The sequence below is a fragment of the Eublepharis macularius genome, chromosome 3 (assembly GCF_028583425.1).
Source record: "Eublepharis macularius isolate TG4126 chromosome 3, MPM_Emac_v1.0, whole genome shotgun sequence".
Lineage (NCBI taxonomy): Eukaryota > Metazoa > Chordata > Lepidosauria > Squamata > Eublepharidae > Eublepharis > Eublepharis macularius.
Genome location: NC_072792.1, coordinates 56,533,124 through 56,552,571, shown reverse-complemented (window position 1 = coordinate 56,552,571; position 19,448 = coordinate 56,533,124). Strand labels below are relative to the sequence as shown.

The window sequence follows — 19,448 nt, the reverse complement described above, 5'->3', positions numbered from 1 at the left end:
GGTGGGTAAGGGAAGATTGGAAGGGTGTGGAGGAGATTAACCTGGAAGACCTCTTTTGTCCTTACATCTTTGCACATCTCTGGGATGTGGGTCTGTTGGCCAGTCTGCCTCATGATTCAAGTTCCAGTCATTTCTCCTTCCAGCCAGATTGGGACCTGTTCTTCCTAGCCTGGCAATATGTCATGTGCTTTAAGCACACAAGGAGAGTGGTTCATGATATAGCTATACTCATAAACTTCCCTATTAGTGTGAGGGTATGGCTTGGTTGCTAACATATGCACCAATTTCCCTGACGGCTTGTGTACATTTAAATTGCAAACTTCTCAAAGCAGGGACTATCTTTCTTATGCGACTCTATAAAGCACTGTATGGCCTGACAAAGTTGCGTTAAAAATAATTTAACGTAGTCAGATGTTGGTCTGGAGAAATACACTTTCCCATAATTAACAGTTTAAAAATCTTTGAATGTTTGCCACAAGAGGTCAGTATATACTTATTTGGCTTTTTAAAATGCCACAATGCTCAATGACATTAACAAATGTTATACTATAAAGCAGGTAAAAGACAAATTCCAAATACACATTATTTCACATTTTTCAGAATGTATTTCATGTTTTTCAGAATGATACAAATTGGTAGTCAGAGTCCAACAAAATTTTCCAGTGTATAAGCTTTCCTGAGTTAAAGCTCAGTTTGTCAGATACCTGATTAGTTAGCTCTGAGGTCCAACTGGACTTTAATTTTGTTCTGCTACTATAGACTGACACCTGAAACTGTAACATCAGTAGTGTTCCTGTGCAAATATGATTTGAAGTAAGTGCTGAAGGCCACGTGTATTTAATAGTGACAAAAACTTTAATGAGGTAAGTAAACAGGGAAGCTTCCTCAAAATAACTGGGTTCCAAGTAGGGTTGCCAGCCCTTGGGAGACTGGCAGGGGTGGGACTTACCCTAATGGTAGCTAGTGATATTGCAATGTGTCTTCTGGCTGTGTAAATGGAAGTAATATCACTGTGTCACAGGTAGAGATGGACATGAACCTGAATACAAACAAAAAACCCCCACAAACCAGCCCGGTTTGTGGTTCGCAAACCAGTGGTTCGTGGAAGCTCGTTTCCATGAACTTCCATGAACTGGTCTTCTGGTTTGTTTGGTTCATTTGAAAACAGCAATGCCCCTTTCCATGCCGCTGGAAAGCAGCAGGGAAAGGGGGATTTAAACCCGTGGATCAGCTGCTTGTCGAGGAGATCCCCGATAAGCAGCTGATCATTTAAACAGTGGCGTTCCTGGCCGGCTAGTCAAGCCCCACCCGCAGTTTAAATGGCCATTTCCCTGCTGCTGGGAGCGGTCATTTAAACAGACCCTGTTTAAATGATCAGCTGCTTGTTGGGGATCTCCCCAACAAGCAGCTGATCTGGGGGGTTAAATGCCCCTTTCCCTGCCGCTGCTAAGTGGCCGGGAAAAGGCATTTAAACCCCACAAACCTCAACCACGAACTGGTTCATGAACTTGCCCCAGTTCGTGGGAGTTTGTGGTTCCTGGTTCATGAAAATGCCATGAACCATGAACTGCACGGTTCGGTTTTTTTGCAGTTCATGCCCATGTCTAGTCACAGGACACTCTATCATTCATCTGAAAAACTACGGGAAAAGCAATAGAGTTTTGGGTGAATCCTAGAGTGCTTTGTAATTCAGTAACATCACTTCCAGTTATGCAACAGGAAATGATATGGCAGTGTCAAAGGATTAGGTTTGCCAGATCCTCCATAGCGAGGGATCCTTTAGCCTTTGCCAACTTCTGCCTCTCTGCTGCCACTCAACTGGCCAGAAAGGCTGGAGACAGGCCTGAGACACATACACAAAGTGTGCACCCACCCATCACACTAGGAAATAATGTCATTAATACTAAGTTTTGGGCCAATTTTTAGAGAATTAGCTCCTGTTGTGACCCGCCTGTGTTGCACTGGAAATGACATCATTTTCTGATGACACAGAAGCGCACGTGTGGGATAAGTGCCCCCAGGGGACCCAGCAACCCTGCTAAGGAGGACACTGTTTTGCCAGCCCATTTCGCCTGCCACTGCACTGAGTGCCAGTAGGAGAATGCCAGCAGGGGTTCTCCCACCAGCCGAATGGCAACTCTAGTTCCATGAGTAAATTTTCAACAAGGCCTTTTGTGTTTTGCCAGTTAAGTAGTAAGAGATCACTGGTTCAAGGCCCTTTCTACTTTCTTTTTGTCTCTCGGTCAATCTTAAAAGTGTTACTTGGAACTTCAGTTGAACAGCAGGACACCAAGAAGTTTTTCTGCAAGCCCAATTGGCATCCTCTCCACTGTCACAGGATTGTTCCTGGCTGCAGTTTTCCCCCAGACTTCCTCTTTCTCTCCTCTCTGAAGGAAAAAAAGGCAACCCTATCTCCAGAACAACAATGGAGTTTAGAGAGTTCACTTATAATATTCAGTAGCTACAAAATATTAGGCTGATGAAACCCAAGGCTGAGCTGGAGCTCAGTAGCAGAGGATTTGCAGTGCCTGCAGATGGTCCCAAATTCAATCTAAGTATATCCAATTAAAAGGATCCAGTAATAAGTGATGTAAAAGACCTCCATCTGAGACCCTGGGAAGACACTGTTAATCAGAGTAGACAATATTAACTTTGACAGAGCAATGATTTGACTTGTTTTAGGGGAGCTCCATGAGTTCATATGAAATACTATCGATAAAGTTACTATACTTGTGGACGTACAAATTCTGCTTAACTCTTTTGTCTCTTTTTCAGGCAAGAAAACAGTGTCCATCAGATAACAGAGCTATGTACTTGGACAACAAAGATGACAGTGCAATATCTAGAAAAGTAGATATGGAGTTGACGCAGGCCTCAGTCCCTCACCATGTGGATTTGCTTGGAGACATGGCAGCGGAACCAATTTCCAACAACTTCCGTGAGCTGAAGCTGTTGAAGGAAATGATGGCTGTTCAGGGAGAGCCACAAAAGCCCTATCCAAACAGTGTCTGTGAACCAGAATGTTGCATTACGCTGGGGAAAGATTTTAGTCCTCTGACTTTTCAAGGGAGGTAAGATGTGAAGTGAACAAAATCTATCACTTCAGATTTATCTTGTTTTTATTTTCAGGCTCAATCATTAATAAATATTTTGCTTAATATATCTTTCTGTAATATTAGGCATGGGGAAAAAGTTTAGATAGAAAGCTACCAGCAGTCTGAATTGCCTAGGGAAGGAGATTCTCTCAGCAAGTTTCAGAACTAATATCTGCTTTTATGGCTTCCATAGGACATACTTTTTTCCTCTGTATTTCCCAATATCTGTTTCCCCCCGATTCTTTTTAGTTTAGCAAAAAGTGCACAGGACCGTGTACTGTAGAGTGATATATAAATTATTGGTATATCTTAAGTCTATGAGAAGAGAACAAATTCTGTGATTGCTGTTGACTGTTCTGAACATATATGACCTGTAATCTTACAGTTTAGACAGGAAGAATAATATATGATTTTTCCAAGTGGATTGTTTGTTATCTTGAGAGTCTGTGGGAGGATTCTTAGTGCTTTTCACTGTGGACACTGAATAAGATTTTTTTCCAACTTAGAGGAAATTACACGAGATGCCTGACACGTGTTCTTCATGTGTCAGTTTCCTGCAAGTTTCCATGGGAAATGTAGTCAGAAAGAACAGCCACTCGATGAGATTCTCTGCCGGGAAGAAGAGCGATGGGTGGTATTCTCTCTGTCTCTTGAAAAAATCCTTTCTCCTCAGGTCTTCTTCTGGTAGCTCAAGGGCAGGAAATCTGGGGCAGTTTTTTTGAAAGCGAGCGAGATAATCCATGATGCAATTCTCTGCCAGGGAAAAGATGGAGAGAATCCTTCCCACTACTCTATGGTCAAGGACCATATAGAGGATGGCAATTCAGGAAGCCAACAGCCAGCTCCCTGCATGCCCACCTCGCCATGTGCCAGTAGTGCCCAGCACTACCTTCTTCTCTTGCCCCAGCCAGGTGTGCTTGCAGCGGCCCCAACCACCCGCTCCTGTTTGGGGATTGAGCCAACGCTGTGCATGCTCCGCTGACTCCCCTAGGACCAAGGCTTAGAGCATAGTCCACTCTGCTCCCTCTGGCTGCCACTTGCATGCTCTGCTCCCTCTGGCCATGGGCAGTGCACTCCCTCATGTGATCTATTCCCCCTGCCCCAGCTCAGTCTTGATACTGAAATTCAGTCAGGCTACAAAAACATCTTCAAGCACTGGAGTATAGGGTTGCCAGGAAGGTCACTGGAGGGGCGCGGGGAGAAGAAGCATTAGGGGGTGGAGAGTTGGGGAAATGGGGTCATGGGATACTCTAAGGATTTCCTAAATATTTATGGTAAAATCCATATAGTTTTATTATAGAATTGTGGTGATTCCTAGAGCTACTCATTTCTAGATGTAATGATGTCACTAATGCCACATTTCCCTCCATGTCCCCACCCCTCAACTCTCCTGGTTTTTGCCAAGCTTGGCCTGGCAACCCTACTACTAAGGCTAATAGCAGTTAGGAGTGAAGCTGTACTGGTGTCACAGACTTCCCTTTTGGGGAGACATGACTGTTTAGGAGTAAGAGTACCCAGCTATAGCTAGCTGACCAGTTACTTAAACAAGCTTATCTTTTATCCATGTGTAAAAGGGGGGATTCTAATGCAAATTAACTATTTTTTATTTTATTAAATGTATAGTCCACTCTCCCTGCAAGGGGCCTTAGAGCGGATAACAACATATATAAGAATATAAAACCACATTGATAAGATAAATTACATTCAAATCTCAGTTCCAGTAAGTAACATCTTCAATGCGGCAATTCATACCATCCAGCCCATACAAGCACATTCCCATGGGGTGGGAGATAGCAAGCTATTTAAAGTGAGTCAGCAGAAACCGGGGTGAGAGGGAAGTCCCCATCCCCCCTCAGCAGGAGGCCAGCTGGATAGCTCACCCATGCCTCAGCCAGAACCATATGCCTGGCAGAACATCTCTGTCTTACAGGCCTGGAGGAACGGTAATAATTCCCACTGGGCCCAGTGACTCATCTACACCTGCCTCTTCCCTTCTGTAACTGTTAGCCTGCAAAAAGCCTCTTTGTAACCAGCCCTGGGCAGAAGTCAATTATGGGTTCCTCTATTCCCTTTATTCCCACCCTAGGGCATATTGCATTTGTCTGTAGCGGGCAAATCATTTGCAGTTATTGCAGGATAGTGGGAGGGAGAGACAGGTGTTTACCACTGGATAATTTATTAAATTCACCTAATTTGTAGTGTTCTTGTGATGATACAAAAGAAAATATAGAACAGAAAGAAGGTGGCTGCCTGGATCTGAAACATCAGAATTTCCATTTTTGGAGCCATGTGCAAAGATGTTACTAAAAGTTGCCAGAGAAGGCGAGGCACTTTAATGTGCCCCATTGCATGAGCCTTGGCAATTGGTAAAGCTGTGCAGATTTCTTACTACCAGACAGAATGAGCTAGCAGGAGGCTTTGTGCAATTCTATGAGGGGATGGCTGGCTGAGGCAAGAGGAGCCAGGAATTGAGAGGTAAAGGGAACCAACATGAATTGAAATTCTGCTCTCACCTCTTCCTGTGGCAGAGTGGAGGAGAAGAAAGAGGCTAGTAGGTCTCATAAGGCAAGCTTTGCTGGCTGACCTGGCTACAAGAGTGTCAGGCTAGGCTGGACCCTCTGGATGATCTGGGATTGAGCCTATTGAGGAATATTAGCTGTTGTAGCAAAATTGCACAGTTAGGAAAGTGTAGAATCACGTGTGGTAAAAACTCTCTCCAAGCCAGTATATTGTAACAGATAAAACTTACTTTTATTAAAGGTTATTCATATTAACTCGCATTCTTGTAGTAGCAGAAGAAAATGTAAAACCTAATCTAAATAACACTATTCACTATTACAAGTGGCCAGCTAATCTGGCTACATGTGAGTGGGAGTCTGGACATGCCTCTTGGCACGCTTGTGCAGGAGAGCGCTGCAGAAGGGTTCTTGCAAGACCAGGAGGAGAGTGAGAACAAAAAGCACAGAAAAAGGAGGAGGAATCAGATAGAAGTTTCCATATTAAACAAAGAGAATCATCACATAAAAACAGTCTCCTTCTAAATGTAAAGAGAAGAATAGTGTCCCCCAGTGTCCAGGCATGCTGAGTCACTTCTATTCCAACAGAGCTTTGGGGCTGGAGCTCTAGGGTGGTCTTGGGGAGGGGGCTGGGATGGCAATCAGCTGCTGATTGCTGAATGCTATCCAGGGCTAGTGGACAGGGTCTCCAGTACTCCCCTCATGCCCCTCTTAGTCTGGGGCAGCTGCCCCATTTGCTCTGCAGCTAATACTACCCCTGTTTGTACAATGCTTGTACAATGTGCTGTTCCAATTATTGCAAACGTTGATATGATTTTTTGGGTGTAAAGCATTTCACCACAAAGTGCATTAAAGCCGCCCAACTGTTACAAAAGTATGGATTAGTGTGGCCAGAACAATTGAGTTTAAGAAGGGTTAGAGTTGGTGAACCAGGTACGGATGATAGAAGGTACTCTTGGCCACTCAGCACAATTGGATCCATGAGCACTCCCATGATCTTAATCATCTCTGCTAATGTCATCTCCACTTCATCCACTACAAGAAGATTCAACTCCTTGAAAATATCAGCCTTCCTGACCAGTTGGGAAGGAACCCCTACCCCGTGAGTTCTCCAGCTGCTTTACATAGTGAAAGAAAACTCTGAGTTTGTTGACAAACTAGTTAATACTATGTGTAATTAAGGAATACATTTAGATTTACCAAAATGCAGAATTAATTGAATTTATTTATGTTAATTATAGCAGCTAAGAATCAGACACCCATGTTCAGAGGTTCCATACTTTTAATTTTAGGATGCTTGTAAAGACTAACTCCACCATGCTCTACTTTTAAGCTTCCTAGGGACATCTGGCTAGGCAACATTAGGGATAGAATGCTGGACTAGATGTGCCTTTGGTTTGACCCAGCACAGCCATTGTTATGTAAATGTGCCTATAGTATCTGTGGCATCAAGATATTTTGAGGCAGTGGTCTCCACTATCGATGCTCCTCACCATTGCTGAGGTCCACCATCTCACCATAGTGATCAGTAGCTGGAGGAGATATTCTTCTTTACTGTTTTACTATCCCAGTGCTTTTTAAAAACAGTGCCGCAAATTGTGCATGCCCTATAAAGCTTCCTAAACGCTCACAAGAATTCTACTTCTTGCAAGAATTTGGCCACCAGTTCCCTTTAAAGTTCGTCAAAGTCTCAAGAGAAGAAGGAATCTGGCCAGCTTAGGAATTAGCATGCATGGCTACAGGTACTATTTTTGAGAAAGTCTGGGGAGAGCAAGGAAGTAAGGAGGATGATCTCATTTGGCTGTTGGGTGGGGCTGCCACTTGGGCCAATGGATGGATAGCAGGCTTTTGATAGGCAGGATGGCAGGTTGCTGGCCCCTAATCTACTGCCTGAGGTGGCCTGGTTATTAGAGTGGACTCTGAACAGTACACCCACAGAGGCAATTTGTCTGATTATTAGGTGAGGTGAGGTGAGGTATTATGTTTGTTTCTTGTGTAGGATGTATTACGCAGTAGATAAGCCCACAGTATACAATGTAAGCCAAAATTAATGCATCTTTTCTATATTTATGATTACTTCACCCACAATAGTTGATTTATGTAATGTGCTTTTTGCAGTTTGTATATTAGATAGACAACCTCAGCTAGACTGAGACTTTAATCTTTCTCGGAGGGATAGGAGTAACTTTACCCCTTCAGTCATGCCAGTGACATGTGAGCACCAATCCTCTTTAAGGTTTTATTGACAGCTGTTTCATCATGCAAACCTCAGGCTGAAAGCCCCACGAACCTGATTTTAATGAATATACCTGATAAAAGGATTGTAAAGCTAAGATGGGGCAAGGGAAAGGGGGAGAAGCAGGAACAGGAAAGCAGGACTCTGCTTATCAGTTGTACTAGTGTCATTTATGATGAAATGCGGTTCATCAAAGTTATTTTGATTTTTTTTTTTAAAAATAGACATTTTACAGGTTGGTAGGATATTTTGCCTTGGGCATAGGTTTGCTGAGGTTTGCTTTAGTTTACAAGAGTGAGTGCAAAATAGATACTACAAATGTTGAACAAAGCAGAGTAATGATTCAGATCTTGTATTCATTCACCAAAAGAAGTCAAGCTAATTAAAAAAAGAATCCTTTTTCTTCTTTTCATGCCTCTTGTCTGAAATACATGACAGCAAAAGTGTTTTTAAAGGTCCTTTGTAGTTTCTGTATTTTAATTGTTGTTTTTCACTTATAGTTAGTTAATGCATTGAAAACTGTGATAAACTTACAGAAAACAATAGTAAATTCTACCCTCCTCCCCAAATTGTTAAAGAACTCTTACTTTTATCACATGGTAATAGCAACATGTATCGAGGAGATTGCCATTAGAAATCTGTTCATAGTTGTATAACAGTATTAAAAAAGATGATAGAGGTAGAAATATTTGTAGCTGTGCATTTTGCTAGAAAGCAGAATATCTCCATACAGCAAGGAATATGACCAGTTTGTATAGATTTTATGCATTTATTTCTAGAAAGCACTTTTTCTCTAACAGACATATGTTGTATTAACTTGAGGGGGAAAAAAACCCAGCCAAGCTAGTTTAAAAAAATTAATACAGAATACATTTCAGATTTGTGTGATCCTGTTTATCAAGGAAAAATCAAGGGAATATTCCTTGTTTTATTTCAAATCTTGGACCTATTAATTCAGATTAGGGATTCCATTCCCCTAGTGGGGGTGCGGGATCCCCCCCTCACACCTTTCACCCCCAGCCACTGCTTACTGGGCCGGTGTGTGTGGACAAAAGGCAGGGAATGGGCCTCCTGGACATGCCCCTGGGTCTGGCATGACGTCACTGATGTCATTGCGCTGCTCCAAGAGCTCTCCTGTGCTTTGCAGTGGGCTGATTTTGGGCCCCAAACAGGCCTAATCAGGCCTGTCTGAGGCCCAAATCAGCTTGCTGCAAAGCGTGTGCACTCCCACCTTGCATGATGATGTCATTTCCCAGAAGTGACATCATCGTGCTGGTGCCAGACCGTGCCAGCAAAGCGCGCACGTGAGATGCATGCCAGGGGCAGCGGGAAGATAAATGCCAGGTCCCTCTTCCCACCGGGAAGGTAAGAGGACCTGGCAACCCTAGGAATAATAGAGGTAATAATAATGTCATTTTGAACATGCAAAGAGTGCATTTCTTCTCAATTGGCTTATTACAAGTCATCAAGGACTTTCTGTATTCCAGCAAATCTTTACTTGCAGTTTTCCTATCTCTATGTATTGTTTTTAAAGTAAGCACTATAAATTGTTAAAGTGTTTTTGGTGCATGACAGTCAATCTTTAAAAGTTTAGATAGATGGAAATTGTCTAATCAACCAAACTGCAATCTTGGGTATAAGTTGAGGCACTAGGGCTTTCATAACAGTTCATTCATGAGAGATAATATATAGACTATTCAGTTGGGAAAAAACCCATGGTAATGGCTGGTTAATGCCTGGAAACCGGATGGCACATCGTATGTACTAAGTATGTATATGGCTGTCAGGAGGAGTCAGGACCTGACAACTGGGAATTTATTTGGTGATTGACAGGAGAACTTGGGGAGTGAAGAGTTTTAGTATGAATGTTTTATAACCTGCACATTTTGTAGCATTGAATGCCTGTATTGCCAATCCTCTGGTTATTCCATAAATAAATATGAAATGTTGAGGACAAAGATCACACTGAATCAGTTTGCTGCTTAGTCGCCTTTTTATCTGTTTTTTTAACTCACTCTTCTGAGACTTCCAGAGGCATTAATTAGATTTGTGTCACTGATACTGGAGATGTGACATTAAAGCAATGACCTGTGATTTAAATCAGCATCTTGCACTTCTTTTGAAAGGAGACTATACCTTCTTTGGCATCAGATTATTCAAGAAATAGTAGATCTTTAATTCAACTTTTAAATCCTTTTAATAATGTTGTGAAGCAAAACTTCTTCCTGCACCTCAGCTTTAATACCATTATATCTGAGAGCAAGCATGGTATCGCAGTTAGGGTGCCTAACTAGAATAGGGGCAGCCTGGCCATTTAACATACAGGGACATTTCCCAGTGAGCCACTGACCTAGAAGACTCCTGGGGGTCAGAAACAGGCTGAGCCAAACCTCAGCAACTTGCCAATGCTGCAGGGGCTGCTTGACTCAGCTCCCTTCAACAGCAATGGCACTTTGTGTCAGCTCAACGAACATCTCCTCCTGCACTCCTACCAGTTTGCAGGAAAAAACAAGGGGTGAGCTAATGCTGATTGCTGGTGCTGTTGAGTTGAGCAGCCCTGGCAGGGACTCTGCCATGAAGCTTTCTGAGTAGGGTTGCCAACCCTCTAGTGGGGGGGTCTGTGCACGTCTGTGCACGTTCTGATTTTACCTCATATTCAATCCCTGATTTCACCTGACCTTTCCTCTCTAAAATAAATAAACCAGTTAGTTATTTTTGGAATTTAAAAAACTCCTCTGGTGCCATTTCTGTTGTTTAAGGACAAGGAAATGTCATAGATGTATATTGCCCTTAGCTCCTTGGAGGAAAGGCAGGATAAAAATGTACTACATGGTGATGATGATGGTGATGATAATGATACTAATTATGTTTGTGAGCTACCAAGTCACCAGCCATGTATTATTTCTAGTCAGCTGCTTAGTAGCCTAAGTTTTTCTGTCACAGAGGTAAGCAGCTAAACAAGGTGGTTATATACTTGCTAGGATTTGTTGAATCAGAAATTGTGGAAGGTGGAAGGGGTAAAGCAAAGAAGGGAGTCAGAATGTAAAAGTACAATGCAGCTTGACAGAGCAGAAATTAGCATTTGTAGTGAGATAAGAAATCCGATGTCTCTATTCAACCCCTGGGGTGGTGGTAGTACTTTGTTCTGAACTTGTTAATGAATTCAGGTTCAGCAGTCTCATGTTGTAATCTACCCTTGATGTTTATTTGTTTAAGGACTGCCACTTTTAGCTCAGCAATGGAATGTCCTGGAAGAATAACATAATCTCACCCTGGTTTTTGAGTGTTGTGATTTTTAATGTCATATTTATGTACCTACCTTACTTGTAACTGTTGTTTGTTGAGTGATTGGTGCAGGCACACATAGGAAGGGGGATGCTCAGCCACCCTTTTATAGGTGTACTGGGGAAAGATTATGTGAAAAGGGTGGGTGAGTATCTTGCGCTTCTAGGAGCTTTGGAACATCCATGGCTGGCCTGCACATGTGCAGTTAGCCATGGCTGGCCTGCGATGCGCATTTCCCATGAGGGACTGTACAGAAGCCACAATGACAAACCAAGTTTAATAATGTAATAACACCACCTCCCATTTTGGTATGTCTCTTGCACAACAGAAGATTAACCTTTAGGTTACCACATCCTTCCCTCCAAAGCCTGACAATCTCTGAATAATCTGAGTAATCAACTAACTAGAGATATGGGGTAGATTTCCTAAACTCAACGATCAATAGGAAATGGGATTATACTGCTCAAGCTACCTCGGTCACTACTGTCTACAGGTCTATTCTCACATGACATCTCCTGAGTCTCCTTGATTTGCAAGGTGAAGGCAACATCTATTCATCATCAGTCACACAGCTGACGTTAAAGAAAAAAATTAGGCATTCAATATATCTACTCCAAGGTTCTTGGTTTTGATCAAAGACATCCATCTTCCCAAACTGTGCCATGGTCTACAGATATTGCTAATCTCTCCTCACTTTGTCTTTGTAATATATAATGAGTAATTTCCTTTCTTGCTGTGTTAAGGGTGCTGAAACTCCCTAGACAGTTGGGCAGATTTCAGGCAAGTCTCTTGCGGGTGTGTGACTTGCAAGAGCCATGGGAGGCGCTGGGAATGCATCGATATATTTTAACGTAGCGGACAGGCGATAGAATAAGAAGGATAAATTCAAATGACTTAAAGGATATAAAATAAGTTTTAAAATGAAATAAAAAACCGCTTAGGGTTGATTTGACGCCTGAAAGTAATACGCTGCCTGCAGCTCTTTGTTCTACAGGAGTCCAGTGGCCTGTCAAAGGCGTAACATACATTTTAGCATAAGCTTTTGTGTATCCCTGCTGGATCAGACGAGGCCATCTCGCTCAGCATCCTGTCTCCAGCAATGGCCACACAGGCAGATGTCTTGGTACTTCCGGTCTGATTATCTTTATGCCCAGGATGAAGTGAGCCTTTTTACTCACGAAACGGGTTAATAACAATCTGCCTGCAAACTCCCGTCAGCGTTTTTTTAAATATTTATTCTATTTCTGGACCGTGAATGAACAAACATCTTGCACAGTCTCCCCACCCACCGGCTTCTTTCATTGTACCCAGCATTTGCACTTTAAAGTTTCAAATGTATTCCGGACGGTGAAGATTCATGTTATAAACGGATGGACTTTGTGATTTTGAAATTGTGACGATTTGATGTTCTAACGGATGGACTTTGCATTCTGTAAACGTATTTATGATACATGTTAAATTTATTCAGCACTTTTGCACCTTGCACTTTGGAAGAATACATACAATTAATTTCTAGATTCGTGGTTCCCCGGTTTGTTGGTTCCTTTCAGTTTGGTTCTGGGGTTGCCCTTTGTTTCCAATCCATAAGAACAGGGCAGATTAGAGACTGCCAGTGAGGATCTGCAGAATTTCCTTGGCTGATAAGAAGCTCACAACATAGTTTGCCAATTTATAATAGTTCCACCCCATCAATGTCTTTCCTGAGAGAGGAAGAAGAGAAATTCTTTTACCTACATCATCATATATTGCAAGCTGGGCCTGAGCTGGTGTTTTTATATATTAAATATTGTAAAGCTGGGCCTGTCTTACAAGGAGTATTGGGAACAGAGATCACACCAGCTTTCTGGTAGATTATTAATAGGGTTGCCAGATCCCTTACCCTCCCAGTGGGAGGGTGGTTACCCAGTACTCAGCTTTTCTGCTTCTCTCTTTTGTACACTTTGTGCATGCTCTTGCACCTGCATACTGACATTACTTCTGGCGACAGGGCCTCCGGGTGATGTCATCGCACAGGCACAGGAGTGCGTGCACACTTTGCTCCAGGCTGATTTGGGCCTCAAATGGGCCCAATTCAGCTCGTTTGGTGGTCCAAGTTGGCCCACTGAGAAGCATGAGTGCACTCTCAGGGTGGTGTGATGACAAAACTCCTGGGAAGTGACATCATCATGCCACCTTGGGAGTAAGCCTAGGAGGACCATTCCCACATCTTTCTCCCCACTGGCCAGGTGAGTGGTGGAGGAGGATTGGAGTGGGGGATCCTCTGCTACCAGCAGGGGACTGATAACCCTAGTTATTAATAATGTAACCTTACCCCCACAGTGTGGTATATAGAGAGCAGGAGATTAACTGCAGCTGAGAGATATGTCTACTTAAAGAAAAGGTAAAGAGAGGTATGTCTACTTAAAGAGAACAGAAAACACTTAGTTAGGAAGTTAAATTACTGGATAGAACAAGAAAAGCATCAGTCTTCTAGCTACATGGTTGGCAGGAAGAAGTTAGTGGGAAGAGTGCCTGAGAATTGCAAGCTGTAGGCAAACAAGCAAACAGTGTTTAGCATATTAGAAAAAAGGGACTCATATCTCTAACTAACCTTGCTTTTTTGCTGCCCCTGTGGGACCTAGTACCCCAACATTCCTCCCCTGCTTTCTCAATCTGTATAGCCACAATCAAAGAGAAATAAACAGGAATTACAGAAACATTAACACTTATTTTCTTGGTAGTCTAGTTTAATCTAGATGCCCTTGAATCCAATAGAATGCTATGTGTATTGTCAATGTCTTTTATGTAAGGTTGTTTTTCTGTACAGCTGAATTTTCCTCTTACTCCAAACAATAGTTCCAGCATTCTTTGAATTCAACTGAAAGGTCACTGGATCTATCTCCTAGGGAACACAGGTTGACTTGTGAATGTGATAAATGTTCTGTCAAAATCCTTGAAACAGTTGAGATAAATTAGCATTTTAAAAGCAAGGAATGGTTCTGTACTGAATTCATATTTGGGATTTGTTCAGTTCCTCTCTTCTGATTAGGGTTGCCAGCTCCAGGTTGGGAAATTCCTGGAGATTTGAGGGATGAAGCCTAGAGAAGACAGGCTTTGGGAAGGAAAGGACCTCACCATAAGATATTTCCATAGTCCTCCCTACAAACCTGCCATTTTCTCCAGGGGAACAGATCTCTATGGCCTGGAGATCAGTTGTAATTCCGGGAGATCTCCAGCCACCACCTGGAGGCTGGTAACCCTACTTCTGATACCATGCAAAAGTAGGGAATTAATATATATGGATGAAAAGAGAGACATGACCATTTCCTGAGCTGGTGTTTTTATATATTAAATATTGTAATGCAGGATTCATGAAACTTAGAATGCTTCCCTTTGCACAATTGGCAGCTCAAACATGATAAAGCACACTCAGTCATTCCACTGCAGTAAAGCAAGGCTTATCTTGCCTTTCCTCCAAATGGGTAGACTGAATGTTTCTCATGGCTCGTACTAACAGAGTATTCAGAAGGGGAGAGTGTGTGTCTGGAAAAGGCCTCACAAAACTGGGAGCTGATTTGAATGTGATGCATTTAATTTAAGTGGGAACAGTGCAAAGGATTTAATTGTGTAGCCACACCATAAGGATCACAACCAGACCCCCCCTTCATTTCATAGTTATTAGTAGAGATGGGCACGAACTGAAATACGAACCAAAATTAAGCACAAACCAGGCCGGTTCATGGTTCGCGAACCATGGTTCATCAGATCCCATTTCTGATAAATCGTCATGAACTTTTAGGCTGGTTCATTTGGTTCATTTTTTGGTTCATCACTGCAGACAGCCTGGCGCCAATCAATCAGTTTTCTAGGCAACAGGGGATGGACTTCCTGCAGACCTTCTGCTGACCCAGAAGTGACCTTCTGCTGACTCCATAAGTGATGATTTTCTGACCTGGATGTGACATTTTCACGAACCAAACGAATCCGTTCACGAACCAGGGCAGGTTCGTGAAAGTTCGTGGTTCGTGAAATTTGACAAACCACGAACCACATGGTTTGTTTTTTCCCCGGTTTATGCCCATCTCTAGTTATTAGACTAGTGTTTTCCGCATGGAGACAGGTTTCTACAGTTTCCCCATTGTTGCCGTGACTGTCAATACACCACAGCAGCAATGGGGCTTCAAGATGGAAGGTATGAAGGTTTCCCCACAGTTTCTTGGCCCCAGGCCCTCGAGCAGCAGCCATTCTCTCGCTTCCATAGTTTTGGTCAAAGGTACTGTAGTTTCCTATTGTGTTCAAAACAATGTACATAGATTTCTGGGGCAGTCTGTCACCCAGATACTGAACAGATCCAGTTCTGCCTACGTTCAAGAAGGTGCCTGCATTATGTATTTTCATACCAATCTATAAGGCCTATGTTCTATAGCAGCTCATTTTGTGTTAAATGGTGAGCTTTGTACTGTATGAGTGTGTATATGCATACAATTATGTGCACAAGCACTACAGACAAGATGATGCATCCATCACCATCAGATATAGAGACCTATTAAGCCGAATTCAGAAGTACAGTTAACAATTCACAAGTGATTTCCAAATAGGGTTGCCAGGTGTCTGGTTTTCCCCTGGACAGTCTTTTTTTTTAATGGACTGTCTGGGGTAAAAATGGTTAAATATCGGATATATAAATGTTCAGTATTTTTTTGAGTGGGGCTGGCTGCTGGCATGCAGGAGCTGGTGGCAGCAATAGCAGGCCTTCCTGGGCCTTCACCTCTTCCTACCTGTTATCACTCCTGGGGAGTGGCCAGTGGCCTTTCCAACCTCCTGCACCACCTCCATCTCCCTCTTTTCAGCCATTATCCTGCTCTCCCAGCCACCTGTGTGCCAGGGAAGTGCCCAGCTGGCCTGTTCTTGAGCTGGGTAAGTCCCTGCTATCTCAGCAGGGAAGTGCCTAGCCAGCTTGATCTCAATCCAAGGACGTGCACGGCCAGCTCACTCTCCTGGCCAGTGAAGTGCCTGGCTGGCCCGTTCTCCAAACCAAGGAAGCTCCTCGGCACCAGCTTCAACAATGATGTCACTTGGAAGCAAGTGTGTGCTATGTGTGCAGGCAAGAAAAAAAGTGGCGTGAGTATCAGGGCGCTGTCTGGTTTCTTTGGGGAGGGCACCTGGCAACCCTGTTTCCAAATGGGAGCAGGTTTATGTGATTTCCCTGTACTCAATGTGGCTGCCAATGCAGCTCAACAGCAATAGATTTTCCACTTGACAGTTTCCCCTGCAGTTTTCCTGCAGTATATTGATATAACAATATGAAATTGCTGATTAAAAAACAAAAATGCTCCCTGGTGATAAGCAATAAGGGAACTGTCTAGGTATAACCCTAACAACAGTCTAGGGTTTATTTTGAGCATATTTGCAAAACAGCTGAGACTGTTATACTGTTGATCATCATCAGTTTCTTATAGACACAAATGAAATATGAACACTTTGTCTGAGTCTGCTTGGTGTAGCCTTGCCATTTGTTCTCTTTGGGCAGGCAATTCCCTAGCAATCTGGATTTCCCACCTACCCTTGCATTTGGGCCAGCTGAAGAATTGTGAAGGGTAGTGTTATGATCTTCACTTTCTTTAGGGTGGATTTTGCTTTAAATCTCCCCCTTACACCCTCTGGGTAGTTTGCTGCCACCAGGAATATATTATTCCAAAATGTTTTATTTAAGTTTTCCCTTTTGTAACGTGTTTGAGCGTCAGGCTCCTTCGTGGTTCTATGTGGCCCTGAGGATAGGAATGGGAGTTAACTCTGGGATATAACAAAACAAAATAAAAGTTTATTTTTTAAGAAGCGTATTGGTTACATAAAAGTCGTTCTTAGTTCTTCTAGTTGCTTCATCCAAACTCATTCACACAGATCTCTTGTAAGGCTTCACACACAGTTAGCCTCTTTCTCTAGGCTCTATATTTCCCTCACAGAGAACCCCTCAGACAGCACACAGCTAGCCTGTTTTCTTTTCACTCTCAATCCTTTCTCTCTCAGGCGCACACACAGTTTGCCTGCTTCAAATAGAGTGAATATATAGTCTCACAGATACATTCAGTTCAGGCTTCCACTCAGGTTGCCTTTCCCTCACAAATACATGAACACACTCAGGCTGCACACAGCTCGCCTCTCTTGCCCTAACTGAACCTTTTCTCTTCCTCAGTAACTGAAAACCGCCTTCACTCCACCCACTCTGTCATCAACCAATCATATCACTCGCTCATCTCTCTCTTTCACCCCCCCACTCTTCACCTATCTCACCAAACATTTAAAGACACATGCACCCATTTCTTGAAATCATTACAGGTAGTAATAAATAATAACATTCGATTTATATACCGCCCGTCAGGACAACTTAATGCCCACCCAGAGCTGTTTAGAAAGTGTGTTATTATTATCCTCACAACAATCACCCTGTGAGGTGGGTGGAGCTGAAAGAGCTCTGAAAGAGCTGCAACTGACCCAAGGTCACCCAGCTGGCTTCAAGTGGAGGAGTGAGGAATCAAACCCAGTTCTCCAGATTAGAATCCCGTTGCTCTTAACCACTACACCAAACATTTTGTGATGCATCAATGTTACGTCTGGGCATGCTCTTGAATATCCCACAGATTCTATGGTAGCATAAAGGTTTGGGGAATGACCAGAGCATTGGCTAATGTGCTGAAGTAATGCCTGGTTTTCACCTGGATTGTCTGCCTCTTGCCCTGTCCCTGATGTGGTTGGGGATGCTGGGCAGTGGCCTGGCAGGCTTAGTTTGACTCCACTTTTCTTGAAATCATAAATGGAGGTCCAAAATGGAATACTGACATAATTTTGCTTGCCTGCAGTTGCACACACCCTGAAGTAACTTAATTTACTTAATCTCATATCTAATGAGTTGATATACTCTCTTCTGTATATGGATTTGGGAGGTGATTGCAATGAAGAGTAACTATTTGTTTTCTTTATGGTTTTAAAGGTATCATTTTAATTTGCCTAAATTCTTCAGCACAAGATCTAAAGACAGCTGTTTTACAGAGAGAACACCTCTACTGAAAGTTTCCTCTGAAGAAAATGGGTAGGAGATTTGTATTTGATATTAAGGTCTCAAAACATGCTAATGCTGTTCAGATAGTGAATAGTAAATTTCTGATTGCATATCTCTTATTTTAAGTCCTGTTTTGCTTGTTTTATATACTTATATCTCCATTTTGAAAATCTCTTCTGCATGGTGGTGCTACATGGATTTGAGAGGAGCATATTATGTATATATGCTTCTTACCATGTGTGATGGTCTGGAGACTTTCCATGCTAGGACCCTCAGAGCCACCAAGAATATGTGATGTAGGGTTGCCAATTCTGGATTGGAAAAGTCATTGAGATGGGATCTCAGCAGCATATAATGCCATATAGTTCTCTGTTAAAAGCAGCCATTTTCTCCATGGGAATATATCTCTGTAGTTTGGAGATAGTTGAAATTCTGGGAGATCTCCAGGTCCCACCTGGATGTTGGCAACCCTAAATTGTGTTTTGTTCCACAAGATAGTATTCAGAGGCTTATAAGTATCAGAGCCTCATATGGAATATTGTTACAAAAAAGTGCTTTTCAGCATCCTTCATATGAAGGACCCATAGACAAGATGAGCTGAAGCATGTTAAGGACTTACTAAAAAAACAACAACAGCTGTTTGTTTGGATTGGTCCTAAGTTGCTTCAGCTTGGAGTGGTTTTTGCTTCTTTTAGAACAGTTTTCTCTTGAAATTAAAGATAATTTATCATCTTGAAGCATATCGAGGACGTTAAGGTTAACTTATTCTAGACAAATATAGATTTCCTTGCTAAGCACTCACTTCAAGGTTATTCATTGTAATGATGGTTACCAGAGAGGTTTCCTCTCCATACTCTTATGTAATGCCATATGTTTTGGGTTGTTGCTCTACTGTAAAGCAAATGAGAAGGTTCCTTCCTATTCCCCAGTAATTTCTGAAGTACAGGCAATTCCATTTCAAAATTTTGCAAAAGACAGTAATGAAATAAATGTATATATTAAGAACTGGTGTGGTAAAAATATCAGTAGCTTAAGAATATGTGTGCGTGATGTGCTGTCAAGTTGCAGCTGACATACAGGATTTTCAAGGCAAGAGACGTCAGAGCTGGTTTGCTGTTGCCTGTGGAATATAGCAGGGAAATATTAATTCACCAGAAATGATGGCGGAGCTAAATTTGTGCCTATAAAGTATTTTACCCATACACATCTCATCCCACAAACTCACTTTCTACAGTTCTGTCTCCCCCCCAACTCCTTTCTCATTTTTCCTATCACAGAGT

At 42.5% G+C, this 19,448-nt stretch overlaps 1 protein-coding gene across 1 annotated transcript in view; it reads left to right on the top strand.

The window, feature by feature from the left end:
- Positions 1-2,808: 2,808 nt before the first annotated feature.
- The window catches only part of OCA2 (OCA2 melanosomal transmembrane protein), a 279,690-nt gene continuing 263,050 nt past the window's right edge, over positions 2,809-19,448 (top strand). Inside the window, exons 1-2 of the mRNA XM_054974145.1 lie at positions 2,809-3,071; positions 18,100-18,198. Of these exons, the coding sequence (XP_054830120.1) occupies positions 2,809-3,071; positions 18,100-18,198 (362 nt within the window). The remainder of the gene's footprint in view (positions 3,072-18,099; positions 18,199-19,448) is intronic.